Below are 24283 nucleotides of genomic sequence, written 5' to 3' on the forward strand. Positions count from 1 at the left end.
TATGGAGTTTCCAGGAATGTTTGGGGCTTAGGACCAATGCTGTGCTCTCCCACCCCTCTCCCACCTGTTTCCTGCAGCATCACAGGACACACACTTCCTCGTGAGGCCTGGAGCAGAGATCCTGAAGCAGCAAAGAGAGTAAAAACATACCACAAACTACAAATCTCTATGGTAATCAAATGGACACCTCTGCACTTAAGACTCTCAAGTCTGAGAGTCATCCTTGTTCAGGAAAACCTATTACAAACACAAGTCATATCTGAGTGTTTATTTTCACTTTGGACTACTTACCATATTGTACCAGGCACTGACAAGGTATTTCTCCTCCATATCTCTTTGAGTTTTCGTTTTCTCGTATTCTTTCTAATTAAGAAAAGCATTATCAAGCGCTTTTAATTATTTGGCATTCGTGCTAAAGGTATTCATGCAGTATTGCAGGTTCAAGTGCATAAATTTTACTCCCCATTAGTCGTAGCAACATGTGCTGGAGACCACAGACACCCAGCTCCTCACGTCATTAGAGCCATCATAAAATAACATTTTCAATTAGAGACCACATGGTGCAACTGCTCTGTCCTAGCTCCTGTCTACCTAGCAGTTCGAAAGCACACCAGTGCAAGTAGAAAAACAGGTACTACTGTGGCGGGAAGGTAAACAGTGTTGCCGTGCGCTCTGGTTTCCGTCACAGTGTCCCGTTGCGTCAGAAGCAGTTTAGTCCTACTGGCCACATGACCTGGAAAGCTGTCTGTGGACAAACGGAGGCTCCCTTGGCCTGAAAGCGAGATGAGTGCCACAACCCCATAGTTGCCTTTGACTGGACTTAACCATCCAGGGGTCCTTTTCCTTTACCTTTACATGGTGCACGGCTGCCTGTTTTTACATTCATGCTGCTACTTCAAATTAGGAGCCCAGGATGAAAACTTAACCCAACAGTGAACATTCAAGAGCACAATATAATTGCCAACAGTGCTGCAATTCTATGCACAAGGATAGAGCAATCCTAACTTGGGGCCAGGAAAGGGTGAAGTGGCAGATCTCCTGCTGCATCTGGAGCTCTGGCACTCACACCAACCAGGGCAAAAGGTTTGTGAGTGGAGGTGCGCTTGTGAGGGAGCAGTTGTTCATTATGCCAGCTCCAGAGCTGCAGGCATTGCACCCCCCCTTTTTGGGGGGGAATGCCAATTGCTACCACTGGAAGGAGATCTGCTAGTGGTGGCTTTCTGCCTGCCTGGGCAAAGCTGGGACCTCTGACAGAGAGGAGAAGTCCCTCTGACTGGCAATATTCCTCTCTGTGATGAAGAGGCAGATGCTCACAATGCAAATCTCGCCCTCAACCATCAGCATCAGGGGAGGGACAGGATTGCTTTCTTGCCTGAGGATAAGCCCGCTGGAAAATCAGTGGAACTTGCTTCTGAGAAAACATGCATAGAACTGATCTGCAAGTTAATACTACAGTGGAACCTTGGTTCTCGAACGTCTCTATTGACAAACGATTCAGAACCCAAACGCCGAAAACTTGGAAGTAATTGCTTCCGTTTTCAAATGGCTTCTGCTGCATGTCTTTCCATTTTTTTCAATGGATTTTGCCGACTGCCCATTGGTCCTCAGTTTTTGAATGTTTCGGAAGTGGAACATTCTTCCGGAATGGATTACATTTGAAAAGCAAGGTTCCACTATACAGTGGTGCCTCACTTACAAATTTAATCCGTTCTGAAGGCACCTTCGTAGGTCGAAAAATTCGTAAGTCGAAAAGCGCCATTGGAAACGCGATTTCCCATAGGAATGCATTGGAAATGGAAAAATTCATAAGTCTAAGCAACCCCATCTAAAAATTCGTAAGTCAAAAAAACCCTATCTAAAACCGCCGCGGTTTCCATTCGGATGTCAAGAAATTCGTAAGCGTGCGGCCATTTGCCCCATTCGTAAGTCGAAAAATTCGGTTGTCAAGTCGTTCGTAAGTTGAGGTACCACTGTACTGCTATTTATTACAGATGTCTTACCCACCCTTGGCAATAAGGTGTCAGGGTGGGATAAAGGTAAAGGGACCCCTGATCATTAGGTCCAGTCGTGACCGACTCTGGGGTTGCGGCGCCCATCTCGCTTTACAGCTTCCAGGTCATGTGACCAGCATGACTAAGCTGCTTCTGCCGAACCAGAGCAGTGCACGGAAACACCATTTACTTTCCCGCTGGAGTGGTACCTATTTATCTACTTGCACTTTGACGTGCTTTCGAACTGCTAGGTTGGCAGGAGCAGGGACCGAGCAACGGGAGCTCACCCCGTTGCGGGGATTCGAGCTGCCGACCTTCTGACTGGCAAGCCCTAGGCTCTGTGGTTTAACCCACAGCGCCACCCATGTCCCTCCAGGGAAAATTCAATGTAGCCCCATGGCAATCGTTCCATCGGTGCAAGCTTTTCAGCTTCCAAAACAGAACCCCCCCCTTCTCCTCCTGCTTGCAAACTATTCTGGGGTGTGTTTCTCCTTACCCCCCAAGTCAATTTTGAAGGGTGTGGTGGTGAGCGGGGGGGGGGGGAGCCCCACTGCACAAGTAGACATCTTCGTACAGGCTTCCATTGGCGGGACTTGTTGGTTGAATCCTGCCCAATGTTAAACGCAAGTGAAAACAATTTGGGCTAACCCAGCATAAGTTACCTCTAAAGAATGGAACATCCTTTCACGCTCTTGCAGCTGATTCTTCAGTGCCTGAATCTCAGGTGCCGACCCTTGGTTCTGCTTGGGATCTAAAGTACGGATCACCTGCAAGGGGCAAGAACCATACAGCTCAAAGTAGGAACGCAGGAAAATGCCTTCTCCTCGGTCACACTATTTCCCCATCTATCCCAGCACTGTCTGTTATTCTTGGAAGTGACTCCGCAGGGTCTCAAGGCAGACAGACGTCTTTCCCATCACCTACGTCCCAATTCCTTTAGGTGGAGATGCTAGAGATTGAACCTGGGAACCTTCCGAATGCAAAGTATGCATTCTACCAACTGCGCTGTGGATCCTTAACAAGGTACACAGAGCTTGCAGAATTAAAATAATAATAATCTTAAAACATTATCTAACTCATTCTTGGGATTGGCATATTGTCAATTCCAATTGATAATTCTGTGGGGCTACAGAGGGAGGAGAAGTCTCAGCCCTCTAAGGAACATGGTGCAGAACAGAAGATACTCACACTTTTAGCCTTTTCCAAGTATTTCTTGTATCGTTCCTCCATTTGCTTCATTTCTTCTTCTTTTTTACGCAAAGCTTCCTGCAATTCTTCTATTTTGAGAGCTTTATTGGGAGAAGATGTCACATTTCAGGTATTGCTGACAGCTTATAGGAACACTTTTTAAAGTAAGTTTCAAAAGATAGGTGCGTTTATGGGGCTATTAAGAATATTTTAAAATGAAAATCCAATCCCTTTCACAGGGAAGATTGCTGGCTTGTAAACACTCTCCCCCAAGAACACGCCCCACATTGCACATAAACATGATGTTCAAGTCAGACAGCTCTCTCTATATATACCTATAGTACACCTACACACACACACACACACACACACACTCGGTGGGGAGGTTGAAACCCCTCCACCCAGCGTAACAATGGAGATGCAGAGTAAAACTTGGCAGCAGAGTTCACCAAACCTTGTGTCCTCCTCTTCCTTTGGATTTAATTTGCGTGGATGTTTTTTTTATCGCGAGTTCTTCAAGGAACGTGAATCAATTAAACTGCTGTTAGGGAGTTTAGTACACCATTTAAATGATGTTGTGCAAATGGATTTCCGAGACTGGACAGGATACTCAAAACTAAGGTGTTGACAAGCCTAATTCTGGCATATGTATTGGGAATGTTCATGGCAAGGAGAGTGCAGTGTCTACCTCAAGCAGAAGATTTGAGGTGTAATTAAGGGGCAGCAAAATGTTCTTTGTTTATTTATTTATACTCCGGGGGAGAGGTGTTTGTAGGATTTTCTTGCATTGGGAGGTGGGGGAGTTAGGGGATGTAATTTGCTGTTTTGCTACAGGCAGCCAAATGTCTTGGGACAGCCTTGCAATTACCTGTCTCCACACAGTGGTGGTATATATTACAAATGGAGGCTACCTATGACAGACTATTTAATTTCTGCCATTTAGAGTGAGTGCCAGTTACAAACATACAACACTGTGTTCTAACTGAAGAAAAGAGCCAAACAATTATCAGGGTTTAGCTGATTTAAAGGAAAACAACTGGATGGTAAATAAACCAAATGCAGAGTCCTAAATTAGCTGTGTTAATACATTTGTTAATACATTCTGAAAGAAGTTTTATGATTATAACAATAAAACTCAGTTATGAGGCAAAATATAAAACTACCGTACTTACAACTGTTGTTATATCGAGGCTCTAACTCTTCGATGATAGCTCGCTTCTTCTGAAGCTCATTATTAGCTTCATGCAGCTTTTCACTATTAAAAAAAGTAGAGCCAGAGTATGACTGGTTGCTGAACTACTTTCCCCTGGAAAATTCCTATTTCAGAATAACACTCTAAAACTTCTGTCAAATTTAACAAAATATATGCCACCTGATCCCTATCGGTAAAATTCATTAAGCTAACAATACAGTCCCAAGATACCCTGAACTGGTGGTACTAACTTTTCAATAAAAAATATTTAGGGTTAGGATCTAAAAAAAAAAAATGCTCAATGTATTAACCATCTTCAGCTGGTTCACTCCTAACTACGCTGCCTGGGATAAGAATACAGTGGTACCTCTGGTTAAGAATTTAATTCATTCCGGAGGTCCGTTCTTAACCTGAAACTGTTGTTAACCTGAAGCACCACTTTAGCTAAAGGGGCCTGCTGCTGCTGCCGCGCTACAAAAGCACGATTTCTGTTCTCATTCTGAAGCAAAGTTCTTAACTATTTATGGGTTAGCGGAGTTTGTAACCTGAAGCATTTGTAACCTGAGGTACCACTGTACAGTAATTGTTTTACATAAGTAGTAGAAAACATTTTACTACTTACAGATGTTCATCCAGCTTCTTTTTCAGAATGCCTGACTAAAAACAAAAGAAAAAAGTTTTATTTGAAGCATTCATTGCAGCATAGATTTGAAAACTGAGGGTAGAACAAAAAAAACAAAGCAAACAAAGCAAATGTGTGCAACAAAGCGTAAATGGGCGGCCTCAGGTACTTAATATTTTTCAGCTGGACCCTCTTAAGTTCCTTTCTTCTCATTGTGCAAGGCATGTGAAAGCAAGGAAAAACAAATATAAACCTGGAATCTTACTAGGGGAGGCGTGAGAATTGGAGCAGGGAAAGGTTAAGGACCACCTGCTCTTATTCCAAATATCACCCCCTTGCCAAAAGTAGCTTTTCTCTGACAAAAGCACACCACAGGGTTTTGTTGCCAACATTAGCATATAGATGTATTTTATGGGCGGAACTAACATTTTTACAATTTAACAAAATGTTTTTTTTTAATTAAGGTTGTTCTGCTTTGTACCGCTCATGTACAATGTAATGTGCATCGATAAATTCATTTCAAGTCCAGTTCACACAGCAGCCCCTAAGCAAGGTCCTACGTGACCCATTCCATCTGTAGCAGCTACCTGTTCACTCACCCACCTCGAAAGATGAAGGAATCCTTGAAGCTGTCAGAAGGTCAGTGAAAAGTAGCGGCACCCTCCAAGCTGTATGCATGGCCAGGCAGCGAGGTCTCCTTTAGTGCCTGCTGCATGAACTGACCCACAGCTGCATTGGGCATGCTATGTTACAGGCTGGGTATGTGGCTGCTCTGTTCTGGAAGCAACTTTGTCAATTGTCACACAGCTACTACCCTCAGCGACTTTGTAAAAAAAATGAGATAAGGTCTAGGGAGTTAACCGGTGCCACACAAGCCAAAAACATAGCTGCTACATACATGCAACGTATGTTTCAAGTATGTAGACAAGGCTCATAGCATATGTGCAGTGTTGATCTAAATGCACTAACTTGACCAAGTATGGAAAATTTTTGCTTTCTAAATACATGTGAAACTCGGAAAATTAGAATATCATCGAAAAGTGCGTTTATTTCAGTAATGCAACTTAAAAGGTGAAACCAATACAGTATATGAGATAGATGCATGACATGCAAAGCAAGATATGTCAAGCCTTTATTTGTTGTAATTGTAATTATTTGTCGTTAGGCGGGTCAATTATAAATGGAATGTAATTAATGAAATGTAATAGCGATGTTTATTTTTGTATTATTGTAACTATTTGTTTTATTACTGTGGAATTTCCAAAATAATGCATTTGTAAAAATTAAAAGAAAAATAAGAAATAGTAAATTGCATTACTGAAATAAATGCACTTTTCGACGATATTCTAATTTTCCGAGTTTCACCTGTATATAAGAATGCATAGTACATAAATTTGTTAAAACCACTTCTAAATTGTTAAAAAATGTATAGCTAGGTTTTGATGAGCATATTGCAAGTCTCATGTAAAAATCTTGCACATGCAATCGACATGTACATTGCCGTGTGCAACATTTGCAAAGGAGCGGTGATGCTCTCCAATGCCCTCCCCTTCAGAAGGTGCAGCTGAGTCATATATGGGTTTCATGCCAATTCCTACACAGAAGTGTGTTCATTTAGGAATGTTATAAAATATTAAGGCACCCCTATTTAAGAAACAAGGGATTTACAGCCCATGTCATGATTTGTATCATAAGAACAATGTGAGAACACCGCAATAAATGTAAAATTTAATGTGGCTCAGTCCTGCATGGAAACGCCTACATGAAAATAATGTAAAAGCATTAACTACAAATTAAATTCTGTAATAACTGAAATCGTGTTGTTTGCAGTTCTTGCAAACTTCTTCACCTGTGTCTATGGAAGCATACAACAAACGCAGCTGAAGCATTGCCACAACGACAACACACATAAAAATATTTGGGAGATGCACACCCCTAAAGTTCTGCTAAACCACAGGTGCACAACACATAGAAAGTGTGAGACATAACATGAATAAGAACGAAAACTTTATCCATTTAAGTTTCTCTTAAAAAGAAAAAACAGAGCCACAAATCGACATTGACTGATTAAGAGCAGATTGAAGTAAATAGGAAGCCATACTCACAATAGCCTTCAGCAGAAACCCGTGCCGAGAGACAGAGGCAACAGATTAGTACGAAGCAAACAGCAGCCAACAGAATAAACTATCTTAGTATCTTTCTGAAGAGAACACATTTAAAGCAAGGCATTCTCAGAGCATGCACATTTTCTTCTCTCTCTGCTCTCTAGCGTCTCTTCCTCCTCTCTCATCCTCTAGAGAGCTGTGGAAAGCTAGCACAAACCCGTTTCAAGTATATGAATAAGTGCTCTATTTAAAACACAAATGCTGCAATGAGACATCTTCAAATAAAACACACACACGGATATCAACTCGACCAAGACTTTCAAAAAAAAAAGATGGCTGAGGTCACTCATGGCACCATGAGAGTTTCACAGGAAGGTAAGGACTAGATGCGAAAGCAACCAAAAGTAATTAGATGAGGTGAATGGCATCCCACCTAACAATGATACAAAATGCAAATCTTTTTTTTTCCATTCTAAAGTGGCTGGGGTTGTACAGCATATACATCCAAAGAAAAGTAAAAAAACCCAAAACTGACACTTTGTTGAATGCTTTTAAGAGCATGGGCTGCTAGTCTGTGGGCCTCCAGCTACTGCTGAATCACAACTTCAAAGACTCAGAGTGGGAAGGGACCCTGAGGATCATCTAGTCCAACCCCCTGCAATGAAGGAATATCCTGCCCACAACCATCCCTGGGTGGGCTCGAACCAACAAACTTCTTGTTAACAGTCAGACACACTGACTCACTGTGCCACAGATGATGCAAACTGTAGTTCTACAATGCCTGGAGGCCCACGAGTTAGCCACCTATGATTCAGTGTTTACATGGTGGTCCTGCACAGTGAACCCACCAAACAGATGATCAACCCAGTTGCTCCATATTGCCTAGGCTTGCCAGCAGGAAACTTCTTAGTTGAAACTGGGAACTCTGCTCCCATTTAAAAATAGTTAGAACTAGGGACTCACATCATTTTATTTTTACATGTGAAAGCAAATGAAGCTTTGCAGAAAATTTAAAGTCGATTTGAGTTAGAATATCAGGCGCTGGAAAAGTTAGCATAAACTGATTGCAAGAAGTTTTTTGTCTTTTTCCACTTACATCTTCTGTTTTTAAACCTTGCTCCTGTAAGGATTTCTGCAGTTCTTCAACCTGAGATTGTACTTCAAGCAGTCTCTGATTTACAAGCCTAGAAATAATAATAAGAAAAAAATCACTTTCTTCTCAGACACAACTATTAAGTCTTATTTATTCTCCTTAAAAAAAGAAACCATAGTTGCCCAATTTTGTTTACAATTCAGTGTGCAATTCATACAGCATTTGAACAAGTGGCACAAAGTATTATTTTTAAACACACTGATAGCCTCATCTTTCCTTGTGCATTTCAAGGTGGCTAATAGAGATCATAAAACATGTGAAAAATAGCAAGGTAGCAATTGAAGAAGTTAAACATAGCAGCAATAAAAATCTAATAGACAAGTAATTATGATAAGGCCAAAGGCCTTAACACTAAGGTGGCAGGCCAACAAGGAGGCAGCAAAACAAACCTCTGTAGGCAGGGAATTCCAAAGTCAGGGCATGGCAACAGAAAAGACCCTCTGTCATTCCAACCAAATGGGGAACTGACAATAATAGGGCCTTGTTAAACAAACTTTATAGTGTGATGAATTAAAGGCCATCTAAAAGAGCATTATTGATTGCCATCTCTTGCTGAATACAGCACCTTGCAAGCTGCTTCCAAAGGAAAATTACTAAGAAAATATTAACACAGTATAAGAAAACCCCTCTGACATTAAAACTTTTCCAGAATCCCATTGTCTCAGTCTTCAATAAAGCAGAGCTTGGTAGGGCATGCCTTTGAACTCCCAGGGATAAAGCTTGTGGCTAGAAGACTTCCTAGAGCCCCAGTTTAGAAGCATAATTTCACCAGAGAGTATGATCTTTTGTGGAATGGAGAGAAGAAAGGAGAAACCGGGTCTTTAAGCTTGAAGAATTTTAGAGATACCTTAAAAAACATATAGCATGTGTCATAAGACTTCAATAAGACCTACACTTCAAAGACCTACACTTTTTGCATTTTGTACAGATTTAGGAATGCATTACACAGTACAAACATAGGTGTATGCGAAAAGTGTCTCCCATGATGACCACAGCAGCATATGAAGGGGGCAGACAAAGATCTTCAAACATGCAATAAACATATCCCAGGGTCAGCTGTGGCTTATAAGTGTGTTTACCAAATATCTGCAGACACAATGGCCTTCTTCAAAAAGTATGCTCTTCTTCCTTTCAAATATTATCATGTTTACCATGGGTACATGCATCTCCCCTTAAAATACTGTGGAATTCACTGCAGAAACAGAACTTTTGTCATGTCGTATGATCAGTGAAAGGTAAAGCTATTAGAGCCCATAACCTTTGTCACAGGGCAAGTAGAACTGAAGAAAAGAGGAATATGGCCCCATTTTGAAGGAAAAACAGCCCTTTCTTACCTGTTCTCAGTCTCCAATTCATTCTTTCGGAGATTAGCATCATCCAGAAGGCTCTGTAACAAGGCAATTTTTTCATTATCAGATCCTTCTTGGTTCAACTTTAGTATCTTGTTTTCGTGTTGAAGGCGAATGAGTTTTTCCCTTGAATAAACAAGATGAGAGCCAGGATTAGAAATTTAGCAATGGGACTCAGAAGAGCACATCAGTAACATCAACACAGAAAGAGCAGTATTTTAAGAACTGCATTACCAAACGTTGGGGGGAGGGAACATTATAAACTGAGTGGAGACTGATAACAACAGCTTCTCTTACTACTAATGAAAACTTTAATGAAATACAATGCTAAATGCATACCTACACATCCTGACATAAAGAGGACCATATAATTCAGACTTACTTGATTTCAGGGGTACTAATTTCAGCTGCTAAACTGTCAGAAGATTCCTGACCTCCCAGTGGCAACAATCCTATTTTAAAGAGTGAAAAAGGAAATGCTTAGATCACGTAGGGCTAATCTAGGATGCGACAGAAATAAAATATTTCAAATGTATTTCTATGCATATTCCAACTTTCATGATACAATAAAAAGACGTAAAATGTAACTGATATAATCTATAACTTAATTTTGATTAATGAAACCCAGGTGCTTGACAAGAATTCCGAATTAAGGCATTTTGAGCTCAAATTGCTGAATCTGCATGAACCATTGCAGGACTGCATAGCTGCCAAGTTATCCCTTTTTTAAAGGGATTTTCCCTTATGCTGAATAGGCTTCCTCGCGAGAAAAGGGAAAACTTGGCAGCTATGGGACTGCTCCAGGTGAACAGGCAAATGAGCTAGATTTCAATAGACTGTTATACCTTTTATCATCAATGAAACAAACCACTGTGAAATTTTTATGATATTGTGAGAAACAACAGCCTGATCCTCCAATTCTCTAGAATTCAAGTGCTCTGAAAAAAGCAGTTTATCTATAACATCTGAAGTCTCTCCCTCCCTCCCTGCATGTTTTATCTTCCATATGGAAGGAACCAACTCTTACACCCCAGGACCATAAAGCAAATGACCCTCTTCTCTGGCAGCATCAACCAATTTATTTATTCCATGCAATGTAAACCAAAATGTGGGAAGAGCAATAAAGGAATATTAATGGAAAAGAGACCCAGCAAAGGATATTAAATTGAGGCACACAGATTATTAAGATATACTCATGAATAACAGCACCAACCTATGATTCTATGATTCTATTCCCCGAAATGCCACAACAAAATCTTGTATTTCACACACCACACTCTCTACATGATGTTTTAGGTGAAATCTCATAATCTTGATTTTCTTTACCTGAAGTAGTAAGCTGCCCCTCTTGTGCTTGTACACATCGAATCTCTTCAATGGTTTCTTTCAGGGAATCTCTCTCCGTTCTTAACCGCTACATAAAAAGAAAAACATAGATAAATATTTGACAATTCTACAAGTCAACTCATAAAGCACTGCTAAAATGGCTACCATTGCATGTCAGGATTTTAATCATCTATGTATCCAAAAAAAGTCTTCCATGTGAAGAACTTCAAAGCAAAACTAAAAGAAATGAAATGAAATATCTGCTAGTTTGTCTTCTGAAAGGGCTTAATATGCAGTAGGTAAATATATCCAGACTACACAGACTTGTGGAATCTCAAACCCATCAACATCATGCAGGGCTTTGAACAGCAGAGGAAAAATGTCAGTGCCAACTATCAAATAGTTCCTTCCACTAACTGGAAAATTGTATTAGCAATTCCAGAAAGTTATGGGGAAGGAAAACGGGCAATGTAATGCAGTGAAGAAATATCTGATATATTCCCCATGGCACTTTTTGGGGGACTGTGGCATCAGCAGCATTGCTTTAAAGTAGAAAGAGATTAACTCTTTGTGAGCCCCAGAGCAATAATGCCTGTTTGCCTAGCAGTTTAGAGCTGGCTGTATCCATCTACTAAACAGAAAGAAGACAAAGACCTCCCACTGCTATATATTAATTGAATGTCCCAACAGTCCACCACCTCCAGTCAAACCCTCTTTTACACTGAACGAGGGGTTGTTGCCAAAAACCAAGAGTTCCGTGTCAGGTTCCACTCCATAGCAACTAGTTCAATTTTTGTCAGTGTTCCAACATCATACAATGTGCATTTACTTGCCCGCTGTCAACCTATGAAATGGAGTGATGCAGCAAAATGCACAACGTAACAGTGTCAAGGTCAGACAAGTTGAACTAATTGTTAGTGGAGGGAGGGTTGAAGGGCTGGGGCCGCCTTGGCAAGGGGCTGCCATTTTCAGCCACATCTCAGTGTTCTAACATGCACTCAGTAATGTATTTGAATGTAAAAAAGCTAGACAGCCACTGCTCTAGAATGCTTGGCCCTTTAGAACCTGAAATTAATATACGTTATATGTTTTGAATGTATGAATGGTATGTCGGTTCAGAAATGGCCCAATCAGGCCTACACTAAGGTGGCAGCAGGGGCCTTGACAATAAACAACAAAAAAGGAATCATGCTGAAATACGTTGAAAAGAGATTTAATTTCCACCTAGGAAGCAGACAACGATGAAGCAAGAACCAAGATAAGGCTTTCACACAGCAGTTGCAATTGTGGGAGGAAGGGGAGACAGCATTAGGCTGGAGAGGCAGAGAGGTGCCTCCAAGCATAGGGAAGGCGAGAACGAGACAGACAGTAGCAGGGAGGAAAAGCAACGAACACAGATGTTGGAAGAAAATATGTGCAGCAGGAAAGGGTCAACTTGTGCCAAGCCGAAGAGATGAAGATGGAAAGTGACCCAGGTTTTTAACGAGTAGATTAAGAGCAAGACGTTGATGTACAGACAAACCTCCCTTTTTCCACAGAGCCTGCTCTAGTTAATGAAATAAGGGTTTTTCTACCTAAGGTTGTACAACTACTCATGTATATCATCTGAAGAAGGGAAAAGTAGTGTTGATGACAGCTGAGCTGGCTCTGGTGTTACAGTCAAATCTATTTTCTCCCTGCACACTGAAAGCTTTTTCAAGTTTATTTTATGTACCTTGTCAACAGAGAATCAAGGTATAGAAGCATATTTAAATAGAAGAGTACAATGACCTTAGTGATAGGATGTTTTGTGAAAGGTATTCTGAAGTTTTTATGTAGGATAGTGAAAGTGGCAGGAGAAAATGCCAGCTCTGGGGCATTGCCTGAAAGTGTGTCAAAAAGAATGCAGAGATGAGCTAACTAACTATAGTTCTGGTAAACAAGAAAGATAAATGCATCACAAACAGTGATGGAAAAGCATAGGATAGGGAAAGATTAAGGTGGACTGTGAACATTTCAGTTTCCACCACATTAAATCTGAGATGAGAGACACCCACATCCAGAAGGAAACATCACAAATCAAACAATCACACGGAAGACAAAAAGTCAAGATATGAGAAAGTAGATCTGGGAATTATTTGCATAAACCTAAAACCACAGATGAAAATGCGAGCACAAATAGACACCATGGGTTGGTTGACATGTAACTCCAAGCTATGGTTTTATGCCAACAAGAAAGAGCCCTGTGCTCACAATGCTCTTTCATCCCAATCCCTGTCTGAATTGCTAAGTTATTTGGTTTGTGGCAAACCATGGCTTCCACAGGCCCTCTAAACCCACAAATAAACTGTGGAGTGAGAGAGGGAACAGCATGCAAGCTTGACCCATAGACATGGGGTAAACCATGTTTTGGCAATACATATGAACTGACATGTGAAACAGTGATGGAGCCTTGTACAAAAACCACGCAGAAAGTAAGACAACATGATCAGTTGCAGTAGTTAAAAGAAGTTACTAGGAATTGTCATGGAGACTTAGAGTGGGAGAGGAGGTCAAAGAAGGTAGACAAAGATAAAGAAGGCAGGAAACCAATAGAAGAGCTGGAAGAGGCTTTTAGAAGCACCCCGGAAATCTACTACATTACATCACAGAAAAAGACATTTAACCTAGGATTTATAAGGGGACAACATAAAGAACCAACTCTTTTAAGAGATAAGAGTTTATAAAGTTGCTTCTATCAAGGATGAAAAAGCAACATTTAGATACATACATCTTTTTCTTTTTGCAGACTGTCTACTTTTTCTTTCAGCATCTTGTACTCAAATTCTAATTTGTCTGCTTTCTTGGATTCTTCAGACAATCTATTCTGGAGTTCAACTACCTGTAAGAGCAAGAAGGGATCACGTCACCAATAACACACAAATGTATGAATCATCGTAAGAGCCAATGGCACATTCATTTGCAACAATAAAAAATGTTTTATCGTTACAAAAATGAGCCCAGGTGAGTCTTGGACTTGTGCACTCCCCTGCCGCAATCTTCCTAGGGTGCAGTAACGACAAGTTCAGAAATTTTCAGTTAAGTGCAGATTAGCTTTAATGTATATCCCAACCCTAAACTGGTAAACTTTACTATGGTTCATTGAAATGAACTGACTGATAAGGGAGCTGTATCAACGGTCAATTTTCACTCAATGGCAATCACAGCTGCCTTCCATTTTCAAATACTGAAATTGCTAAACTGAGATAAATACAATTATTACTCAATTTGTTGCTTTACTGGTGGTAATATCAGCAGATATGGAGAAGCAAGTATTAATGGAAATGAAATTGGTGTCCGGCTGCTGTCTCCTGCATAATTAAGTACCCAAAGATATAAGCAGACTGCTACTGATATCTCACAACTTACTCCATAACACAGCTACATTAATGCAGCTGAATCTCAACTCACTCTCTTCAACACACTGTCTCAGAGTATGACTTGCTTGCTTTTCTTCTTATTATGCCAGATATATAAAATAAATGCAATATTTGTTCAGCCCTATCAGGGACCCTTAAGAAAGACAAAGCTGTTGTTTCCTCAGAAACATGGAGAAAAATCAGGTGGATGATTTTGCAACAAAGGATAAAACTAAATCAAAATGTGGCAAATTGGAAGCTTTTTTTGGACCATGGGCCCAGAGTGTCCTGTAAATAACTCATTTTAACTCCCTTCCCCATTTTACTTTTTTAAAAAATTAAAAAATTGATACAACAACTGAAAACATTTGTACAAAAGAATATAATTACAACAAAAGGCATTGTATTTTATCTTTGTTTATAATTTCAAAACATTATAATGACCGCCGTTTGAAAAACTATTGGCTGTTCATTACACACTCATCTAAAATGTGCCATTTTAATAATAATTATAGTTGACCAGATTCTATCAAATATGTCTGTTAATAATTGCTTTTCTTCTAGTTTTTACTTGTTCACAAATTCACCACTATTTCTAAGTTCGCTTCTAAGGACTGATCCTTTAAAAATAGCAGTCGCCAAGCAAGTTTTGTAGCTGTGGGAATTTAAACCTAATCATCCCTAGTCCAAGTCCAACTCTCAATCGAAAATATCATATGGATTTTATGAAATTTGGAAAAGTGTTTTAAAGCATTTATGTGAAAAATTCCATGAGGGATTTTTTTGGTCACTGGCTTGGCTGAGGAACAGAAGAAACTGTAAGGTGACTGGTATAAAGTGATTTACAAGTGGGGGGAAATGCAGTGGCTCCAATTTCACTCACTCCTGTGCTCACCTGTCTCTTGTACGTTTCCAGCTGGCTGCGGGCTGCATTGGCTTTTCTCAACTCTTCTTCTAAGCTGACAGTATTTTGCATGTACATTGTGTTCTTCTCCTCCAAGAGTTTCACTTGCCGCCGTAGATCTCCAAGCTCTTCCAACTTCTTTTTGTATGATTCCACCTGGCCTTCTAACTTGTCCACTTTGTCAGATGAATGTCTGGAGGGAGGGATGTTGCACAGATTCCATAGGTGGAAAACCTTTGCTGAATGCGTTTTAATGCAAGCATTTATTAGCTGCTGCTCGGCCAAAGCTCTTAGAAAACATTTTTTTTTTTAAAAAAAAGCATACTACAAAATAACAACAGAATTTCAGCATAATATAAAATCAAGCAATCAAAAAGACAAGGGCAAACAAAGATATTTTCACCTGGCACGAAAGGAAGACAAAGATTGCACCAGGAAATCTCTCTGGGAATTCTAGAAGCAAAAGACACATCTGAATATGCCCTGTCTCAGTTATCATATCACCAGCCTTAGTTCAGATGCTGGGAGGACATTGAGGCAGATCTTAAATGTTGAGGGAGTTATACAGACAGAGGCAAGCTATTAGGTAGGCTGTTCCTAAGCCATTTAGGGCTAGGTTTAAAACCAGCACAATGAATTGTCTCAGTAATGGACAGGAAGCCAGTGTAGCCTCTTCAGAACAGGCAACATCCATTAGAAAGCTGTGTATAGAATGTATCACTTGAGAATCAGCCCCATGAAGAAATATGCCTTCTTCTGGGCAGAGAACTGGCTTACCTTAAAACATCCATTTCGTCCTTCAGAGACTGTGCTTCTTCAGCCAGGTTTGTTAATTCTTCATTTTGTTGCCGCAAGTCTGCAATTTCCTTTTCCAACTCTTCACAACGAATTCGATAATCATCCTTTGCTGCTTCTAATCTGTAAACCACAACAGATTTCTTTTTAATAAACAAATAAACAAGGCAACACACACAAAATGCTTAGCAGCTCCTAAGCAAGATTCAAATTTTCCTCTTTTGCAACCTGAAAACAAAGAAACACAGATAGGACACAACTGAGTTGTTTGTTTCTTTAATAAAAGAAACTTAGATTACGGTGGCTGAAAATACCAAAACAGTGTGCCAGAGTTGCCTCATTCAAGCTCTATCCTCCAGTGACCTTGCAACCAAAACCATATTTTGCTATATAAATTGATCAGGAACTCAAGTAAGTTGCTGCCATCTTGTAGTAAAAACTTCACAGTTACAAAGCACATTCGGCCAGGCTGCGCACAAAATTGAAACACAGCAGCATAACATGAAAGTGTGGAATTTCTTTCTCTCGCACGCAGGCATTTAAAATAGTTTTCTCTCTTTAAAGTGAGGAAAGAGATAATGGGCCTTGCTCTGTGGCCCACATCCAGCTGACAAACTTCCATCTAGCACAGGAGTAGGGAACTGTAGTTGGTCAGCAGGCCAGATCCTTACCGCCCCCTTCACCCTGCCAGAGAACAGATGAGAGGGGGCACTCCTTGCAAAGAGCCCTACACGGTGCTTTGAAACACCACTGATTACTGGTGCTTCAAAGAGCTGAGCAGGACTCTTTGCAAGGAGCAAGGGGCTTTCAAAGTGTCGTGCTCAGGTCTTTGCAAGGCCCTTCAAGAATTGGTCCCATGGGGAATTCAGTAGTGCAGCCAAGCCCAGGAAACTTTTCTGCTGCAATCAACTGGCTACAGAATTTCCCACAGGGAGATCAGTAGGGCAGTCTATCCCAGCTCTCTTGCTTTCAACAAGCCTCCCCTGCCAAGGTACAATCAGGAGTGTATTTTACGGCTCCCCATTATGCACTGGAAGCTGTGCCTCTTCCACCTGCCCTTTACCTTTCAACAAATTACATAATAATGCCAGGTCTGAGACAGGTGGGTATGGTTTGGAGGTGGCCTTGCAGGAGAAATCAGGACTGCGCCAGACCTAATAAGGTCTGTAGTCTGAAAGTTGCCCACCCTAATCTAACAAATGGGAGGGGAAACAAGTGAATTTCTGATCAACTTTAATTTCTTGTTTAGAAAGTGAAATTGTGCTAGTTCTCAATGCAACATTCATAGTAAGCTTTCAGTGAACATTTCAATTGCTTTCATTGTCAAAATTATGTGCCACTGTGGAAGTTCTTTGATCTAAAACAAATGAAAGAAGATAAACCATTGTGTTCCCTATTTCTTAAGTCCCTTGTGCAAAGGACGTTAGGTGGTGGGATAGCAGATTGTTGAAAGGTAGATTGTCCCACCAACCTGTATGGGAGGTGAGGACAGATAGTAATTCCACACTCATGAACTAATGTGAAGTTATTAAAATATAACTGAACAAGTTAATATAGTTGGACAGAATTCATTATTTTCCAATACATGGTGGCTGCTGTGACTTTACACCACCATGAAACTCGTACCTGAAAGTTTCTTCTTGGAGTTGCTCTAACTGTGTCTGTAGCTGCAGGTGTCTACGTCCCGCTGGGCTATTGGGATCTTCTATAGAATCAGACTGATTTAGGCGTTCCATCAAGACCTGGTTCTCTGCTAGCAAACTACTCTTCTCTTCTTGCAGTGTAGCGACCTATTACCAAAACACAACAACGGACAAAGGTACAGCTAAAAGCAAACGATGGTGCCACTAATAAGTCTTAACAAAAACTAACGTAGAGGTGCAGAGCCAAACTACATATTAACAATAAAATCAGGGGGAAATCTGCTTGGGGTATATGTGTGTAATTCTCATAGCATAAACCAAAGATAACTCTATACCCTCTAAGCAACTCAAATAGGGGTTGAAACAATTCTACAATGGGACAACCAAAGGAGTATGAAGGAAGAAAAATAATAATAATAATGGTGCCTTACAAAGGCAGGCAGGAAGAGCATAGATAAATTCTTTTATCAATAAGGAAAGTGAATGCAACTTCAAATACAAGTGAACCAACAAAATATATGGTTGTATCCAATGTTAGTCATACTCGGAGTAGATGCACTGAAAATAATGAACATAACTAGTATGGGTCCATTATTCTAAGTGTGTCTACTCTAAGCAAAACTTAGTTGGCTAAAATATACAGTATGGACTGTAAGCTACCGTGTTTCCCCCTTTTTAAGACACCGTCTTATTCTTTTTTTTACTCAAAAACCCCCACGGTGTCTTATTTTCAGGGGATGTCTTGTACCTTAAGGCCTCCTCGGAGGGGCCAGGCAGCTGGCTCGGGGTGCTGCTGGGCGCTCTGTGCGGTGCTGCTGCAGCAGCCGGTTCCAAGCACCAAGGCAGCAGGCCGGTTCCGGTTCCGGTGGCGAGGTGTCAGGCAAAAAAAAGGAAGAAGAAGAGGCCAGGCTGCTCCGCTCCCTCCAGCGCTGCAGGGTGCTCCGAGCGATCGGCGCTGCGGAGCGCTCTGCTGTGCAGCTGCCGTTTCCGGTGGCGGGGCGGCAGGCAAAAAAGGAAAAAAAAGAGGCCAAGCCACTGCGCTCTGCCCGGCGCTGCGGAGCGCTCTGCTCTGCAGCCGCCGGTTCCGGTGGCGGAGCGGCAGGCTGCCTCGGGCAGGCAAAAAAAAGAGAGGCCAGGCTGCTGGCGCGGGCACTCCAGGCGCTCGCTGCTGCAGCAGCAGCCGGTTCCAGGCCCCTCTGGCTGGCTGGGTCCCACTGGCTGGCTGTGGCGCTCGACGGTCTCGTTCTACACGGCATGGAGGTATGCCTTATTTTGGGGGGGTGTCTTATGTTTCACTAATGCTAAAAAATGCTGCCATGGCTTTACTTTCTGACTACGTATTAAAAAAGGGGAAACACGGTACTAGTAATGGGTGGACAGATAGGAACACCACAGACATGGTTCAGATCACATCCTCCCTCCTCCCTGACTTCTTCTTTTGCAACAAATCATGACTTGCTGTAATACCTAAACTGGGCAGATTGGTTTGCTATGAAAGGGGAAGTCAGGGAGAGCACAGGGGAAGTGGGATGTGAACCCACAAACTTGAGTTTGCTTCATGTAATGCCAACAATAATAATTTTATTATTTATATGCTGCCTATCTGACCGGATTGCCCCAGCCACTCCATGTCAAATCATAATTGACCATGCTCAAATTAAGACACATAATTGTGAAATGCACTTTAAATATACAACTATATCTGTAATATGTTATACAAAAATATTTTATTTCCTACAGGTTGAGATTTATAATGCCAAAAATCTTATGTTACATTTACTGTGCTGTAGTCTGCTTACCTGCATATCAAGTTCATGGCATCTCTGAGAAATTTCTTCTTTGGTTGCTAAGGCTTCATTTAGTTCTTCTGTTGTTTTCTTCAACTGTATTTTTTAAAACACAATATATTTCCATTTCCATTCATGTACAAGTAAAAGAAACTAGGCATGCAAGGCACAGCTTAGTTTTATTTTCTAATCATTTTTCTGCAAAATCTCCCAGAGAAAGGCAAAAAACCTTGCTTATTTTGGGCTAGGAGATGCTGCAGAGAAATGTCTGAAAGCACCAGAAGTATATACAAATGATTTTTGGGAATTACAATACACCACTGTATTGCCTAGTTACAGTATCTTAAAAGGGCAACTACTATCATGGTTAGACCACTAATTATATGTAAACAAGAAATAGAAGTATTTTACATATTCACACTGAGCCCTATGATCTGTACATTAAGAACACTACAGAAAAACATTATCATGCAAAGTTAATACAAGCTTTTTTAAAAAACCACTTTTCTTTATAATTGCAAGAAATGAATATTGTTTGCTTGAAGTCTTTTTCACACAACAAAAAAGACTGGGAAACAAAACACAAGGAATAGACATTAAAGGTAAAACCTGCATAGACCCCTGGGTTCTATCCTTACTAGGAGAGACAGTGTGCTGGGTTATTTAGGAACATACCAAACCATTTTACATCAGGTCACACAACTTGTCTATCTAATCCAGGAGTCAGCAACCTTTTTCAGCTGTGGGCCAGTCCACCGTCCCTCAGACCATGTGGGCCGGACTATTTTTTTTTTGGGGGGGGGGGGAAATGAACGAATTCCTATGCCCCACAAATAACCCAGAGGTGCATTTTAAAGAAAAGGACACATTCTACTCATGTAAAAACACGGATTCGCGGGCCGGATTGAGAAAGCTATTGGGCTGCACCCGGCACTTGGGCCTTAGGTTGCCTACCTACGATCTAGTCCAAAACTGTATCAGGTAGAGGCCTTTCACCTGATACTTGATCCTATTTAAAGTGGAATCATCCCAGATTGAACCTGGGACCTTCTGCATGCAAAGGATGTGCTCTCCTAACTGAGCTACCAATTCCTTCCAAAATGTTACAGCACTTACCCATTTTCTATAAATAAAATGGCCCACATCAAGCATTCTACACATAACGCTTATATACAATTAGATTCAGATGTGTTGTATGCTGCTCATTTTGATTTTTTTTTAAAGATACAAACTCAAAAAAGCAAAACAAAAAGCAAAAAAAACCCAAGCTGTAGCTCATTTACAATATGCCAAGAAAATTGCATACTGAGTTCCACTAATAAAAAGAAAGAAAGAAAACATCTGGCATTAGGTACCTGACGGTCAAGATCAACGTAAGCATCATTTCCAGCAGAGACTGGAGATTCTTTACTCATCAACTGCAATTAGATTACACTGGATTAGAAAAAGCAAAAGATGTATTTTTATTCGTTTAATAAACAGGGCAGTCTAAAATGTTCAGAAACTTTGGGGTTTGTAGATATATATCCCAAAAAGAAAGTCAGAAGTAAGCAATCAGGAAAATAACTTACTTTTACTAGTTGATTTCACAAGAATAGATACTCTTTTGCATCACTGCTTAGAGAGGGGGCTCAGGTGCAGGAAAGAGACCTTTTCGTTAGGCCGTGTCTATGTGTCTGAGCCTGCCACATTCCTTGTTACTTTATAGTCCCTTGCTATCCCAAAGTTATCTTTGTACATTTACCAGACAGAACACTTCTCACTCCTAGAACTGAATGGTCAAGGTTTTCGTTTGTTTTATTAATTATCAACGCCATAATTTCATGACTGGGCTTGCAACTGCATGCCCTTATTCACGTTCTAAGTTTTATGCTGTGCGGTGATCAAAAGCAGAGATTACCTTGAGGCATGATCATAAATCAGACCGTATCCAAGGTTGTGGAAGAGCCAGGTTGTCAGCTTCTACTAGCAGGTGCAGTTGGATAACTCAGTATGTGAATGGGTATGTGTAACAGCGCCCACATACAAAAATGACCAGCGCCAATGGTAAAGGATGAAGGGGAAATAGAAGGCTGGGATGCTTGGATGTCTTTTTTCCAATTGATCTTGCAAAATGAGCACCTGGGCTACAGCTTATACAGTGACAGTTCATGGGATATAATGAACATTAGGGCCGGGTTGTATGAAAAACTGCAGAAGCAAACAGAACCTTAGTATTTATGATCAGGACAGGTCTGTAACAGATGAAGATATACATAAGACATTGTTATTGTTGGAGATCATGTGCATTTTAAACTCACATGAGGTCACCACATGAATGAAGTGTGCCAATGGCATGAAAATTCACTTCTCCGAGCAGTATTGTAGTTTTAATATTAATATTAATTGTGTGCCATGAAGGGGAAGAACCACATTACACCATCTTGGAATAAAAACAGGACACAACTTAATTGACTATAGATGTGAGGTGATATTTTGGCTCAGGCACTGGGTACTTCCTAAACCAGCCAGCCAGCTAGCCCACATGACAGCTGCTCAACTGGGGTCGCTCCTGAGTAAAGGATAGCCCCTATGACATACATCAAATAGGGGCAACTTGTCAAGAACACTACCTTTTGAGGTGTGCCATGGCCTCAGCCCCTATCTAGATGTTTGAACAAAAGCACCAAAAGGTTCAGGATACTCTGTTACCATAGAGGGTGAAAATAAAGACTTACAACCCCATCAACAGACTAAGGATCCTACCCAATGCCTTACAAATGGCATGAAAGTTAACTTCTTTGAGCAGTAGTATATTTTTAATATAAATATTATACTTTACTATATACAGTACCTTCAAGGATATTACTTGGCATTTTGTGCAATATTCCAATAAGTGGCTGAATTATACATAGATTTCTAGTCTAGACCCATATAAATTTTGTCTGAGGGACTCACGCATGATCCATTATTATTTGTTTGCCATTTGTTGCTTGTCATTTATTGAAGCAATCTAGAAAATGTGATGCCTGATGAGTTTCAGGTGTGGTATAAAGCTTTTCATCACAGCAATGGTCTCTGCTTTTCCTGCTCAATGTACTTTCAAATGTGTGTAATAATAATAATAATAATAATAATAATAATAATTTAGTAGTTTTTGGAATTGTGTCTGCCTTCTTTCTTCACCTTAAGGCTTTCCCTAGATTTCCTGGATCCCAGAAAGTTCCAAACATTTTAAATTCTGGGGTCTAGAGGAATGAGCATCTTAAAGCACAATTTAAAAACACAATGTTGAAAAATAAGCACACCAGAATGGTTCTAGTACCTTCCCTGTTGACTGCAAAAGAACCTTAAGTGCTATAAAGAAGAGATTGGGAACCTGTGACCCTCCAGACATTGTTGGACAAAAGCCATCAGCTCTAGACAGCATGGCCAATATGGGCAATGCAGTCCAAGAGAACCACAGGTTCCCCACTCCTGCTATAAAGGGTCCAACACAGAAAGTGCGATGCACTGACTTTCCCTCACCTGTTATGCATGTGCTTGTTGTCAACATTGCACTCCTGCTGGACAAAAGCCAGAGCCAGTAAAACTAATTACTGAAAATTAGTGAATGCTCTCTTCAGGACCAAGGTGCTTTAGCTTCATAGTACCTAGACTGCTTCCATGCTGTTTTCTTTGCAATTTCTATCCTTTGCAAGAGACTTAGCGCTACAATGAATTCCACCCTTGCTCTTTGCAAATTCCCTCTTTTATACTACTCCATGCTCTGGGCTTGGAGATTAATGATGAAAACCCTCTTGAAATTGCTCCAATGATGGGGGTTTTTTCCTTGTGAAAAGGTGGAAGGCTTTAATTACTGATTTGATTTATATTCTCATTTTACTATTTCCTCTCAGAATTTATTATATTTTTAGTGGCAAAACAGTACGAAGAAAAATGCGAGGAAATCAGTAAATAAAGCCATACAAACCCCGGCAGGAGAAACTGACACTGCAGCAATTCAGAGAGACTATTCAAGATGCAAATCAAAGTTACTCATAACTAATTCCCAGATGTGATCAAGAGGAAGTGAAAAACAAAGGCTGAAACTTGCAAACAGGAAACTTTTCAACTGGCATTTGAAAGGACATTTGTTGAATGGAGCCTGCAAGCAGACATTTCAGAAGGATAGGGAAGGGCACTGCTGGAATATACAGTGGAATATTAATTTTTATGTGAAACCTTTGCTACTTCCAGCTAATTGCAGAAAAGCAGTGCACTAGAGTAGAGCCCTTTTCTGCAAGTGTGGAAGCACTCCTAGAGTCCTTCTTTTGTCTCCAGGAGTCACAGGGCAGCTTACTAAGCTGTTCATTTTCTCTAAGCATGTTGGATGATGTTTTAGTAGGAATGTAGCTGTTTCATATGGACTAGTTTGCTTTAAGGCTGGTAAGACATTCAATAAAATTACCTGCCCCTCCCAGAAAAACCTGTTCAGTGTTGACCAACCAGTTATGAATCCTGTTTCATGCCCTATACAGAACTAGCAATATGCAGCAGGGGTTGAAAAAAACAACTCCACTTAAATTCATAAATCGAATGATCATTCAGAAGCAGCAGGGTTCAAAGAAAACATTGCCTAACACACTGCCCTATGAAGTATCCAAATCAACATTTACATCATTCTCAATTGCACCACTTGCAACATTAAAACAGAAAGCTGAAATGGCTTCCCTTCACTTCCTTTCAATTAGAGCGCATCAGTTTCTAGTATTTCTTAAGCTGCTAAACTGAACTCGGGGACACAATCCAAACAACCTTAAAACACTTTTCATCCCTATTAATTTCAGTGGTAATGATTTAAACAAATTTTTAAACATGCACTCTTAAATT

The 24283-nt window shown here is 40.6% G+C and overlaps 1 protein-coding gene across 2 annotated transcripts in view; it reads right to left on the bottom strand.

Moving 5' to 3' along the window:
• The window catches only part of HOOK3 (hook microtubule tethering protein 3), a 63393-nt gene that overhangs the window by 12915 nt on the left and 26195 nt on the right, over positions 1-24283 (bottom strand). For both annotated transcript variants that reach the window (XM_035097011.2, XM_060269043.1), the window contains exons 7-21: positions 20788-20850; positions 19445-19528; positions 17629-17792; positions 15985-16125; positions 15199-15400; positions 13676-13786; positions 10927-11014; positions 9983-10052; positions 9586-9726; positions 8195-8282; positions 4994-5028; positions 4352-4434; positions 3180-3280; positions 2654-2758; positions 292-363 (exon numbers count right to left, since the gene is read on the bottom strand). In XM_035097011.2, coding sequence (XP_034952902.1) covers positions 292-363; positions 2654-2758; positions 3180-3280; positions 4352-4434; positions 4994-5028; positions 8195-8282; positions 9586-9726; positions 9983-10052; positions 10927-11014; positions 13676-13786; positions 15199-15400; positions 15985-16125; positions 17629-17792; positions 19445-19528; positions 20788-20850 — 1548 coding nt within the window. The remainder of the gene's footprint in view (positions 1-291; positions 364-2653; positions 2759-3179; positions 3281-4351; positions 4435-4993; positions 5029-8194; positions 8283-9585; positions 9727-9982; positions 10053-10926; positions 11015-13675; positions 13787-15198; positions 15401-15984; positions 16126-17628; positions 17793-19444; positions 19529-20787; positions 20851-24283) is intronic.

This window comes from Zootoca vivipara, chromosome 16 (assembly GCF_963506605.1).
Source record: "Zootoca vivipara chromosome 16, rZooViv1.1, whole genome shotgun sequence".
Classification (NCBI taxonomy): Eukaryota; Metazoa; Chordata; class Lepidosauria; order Squamata; family Lacertidae; genus Zootoca; species Zootoca vivipara.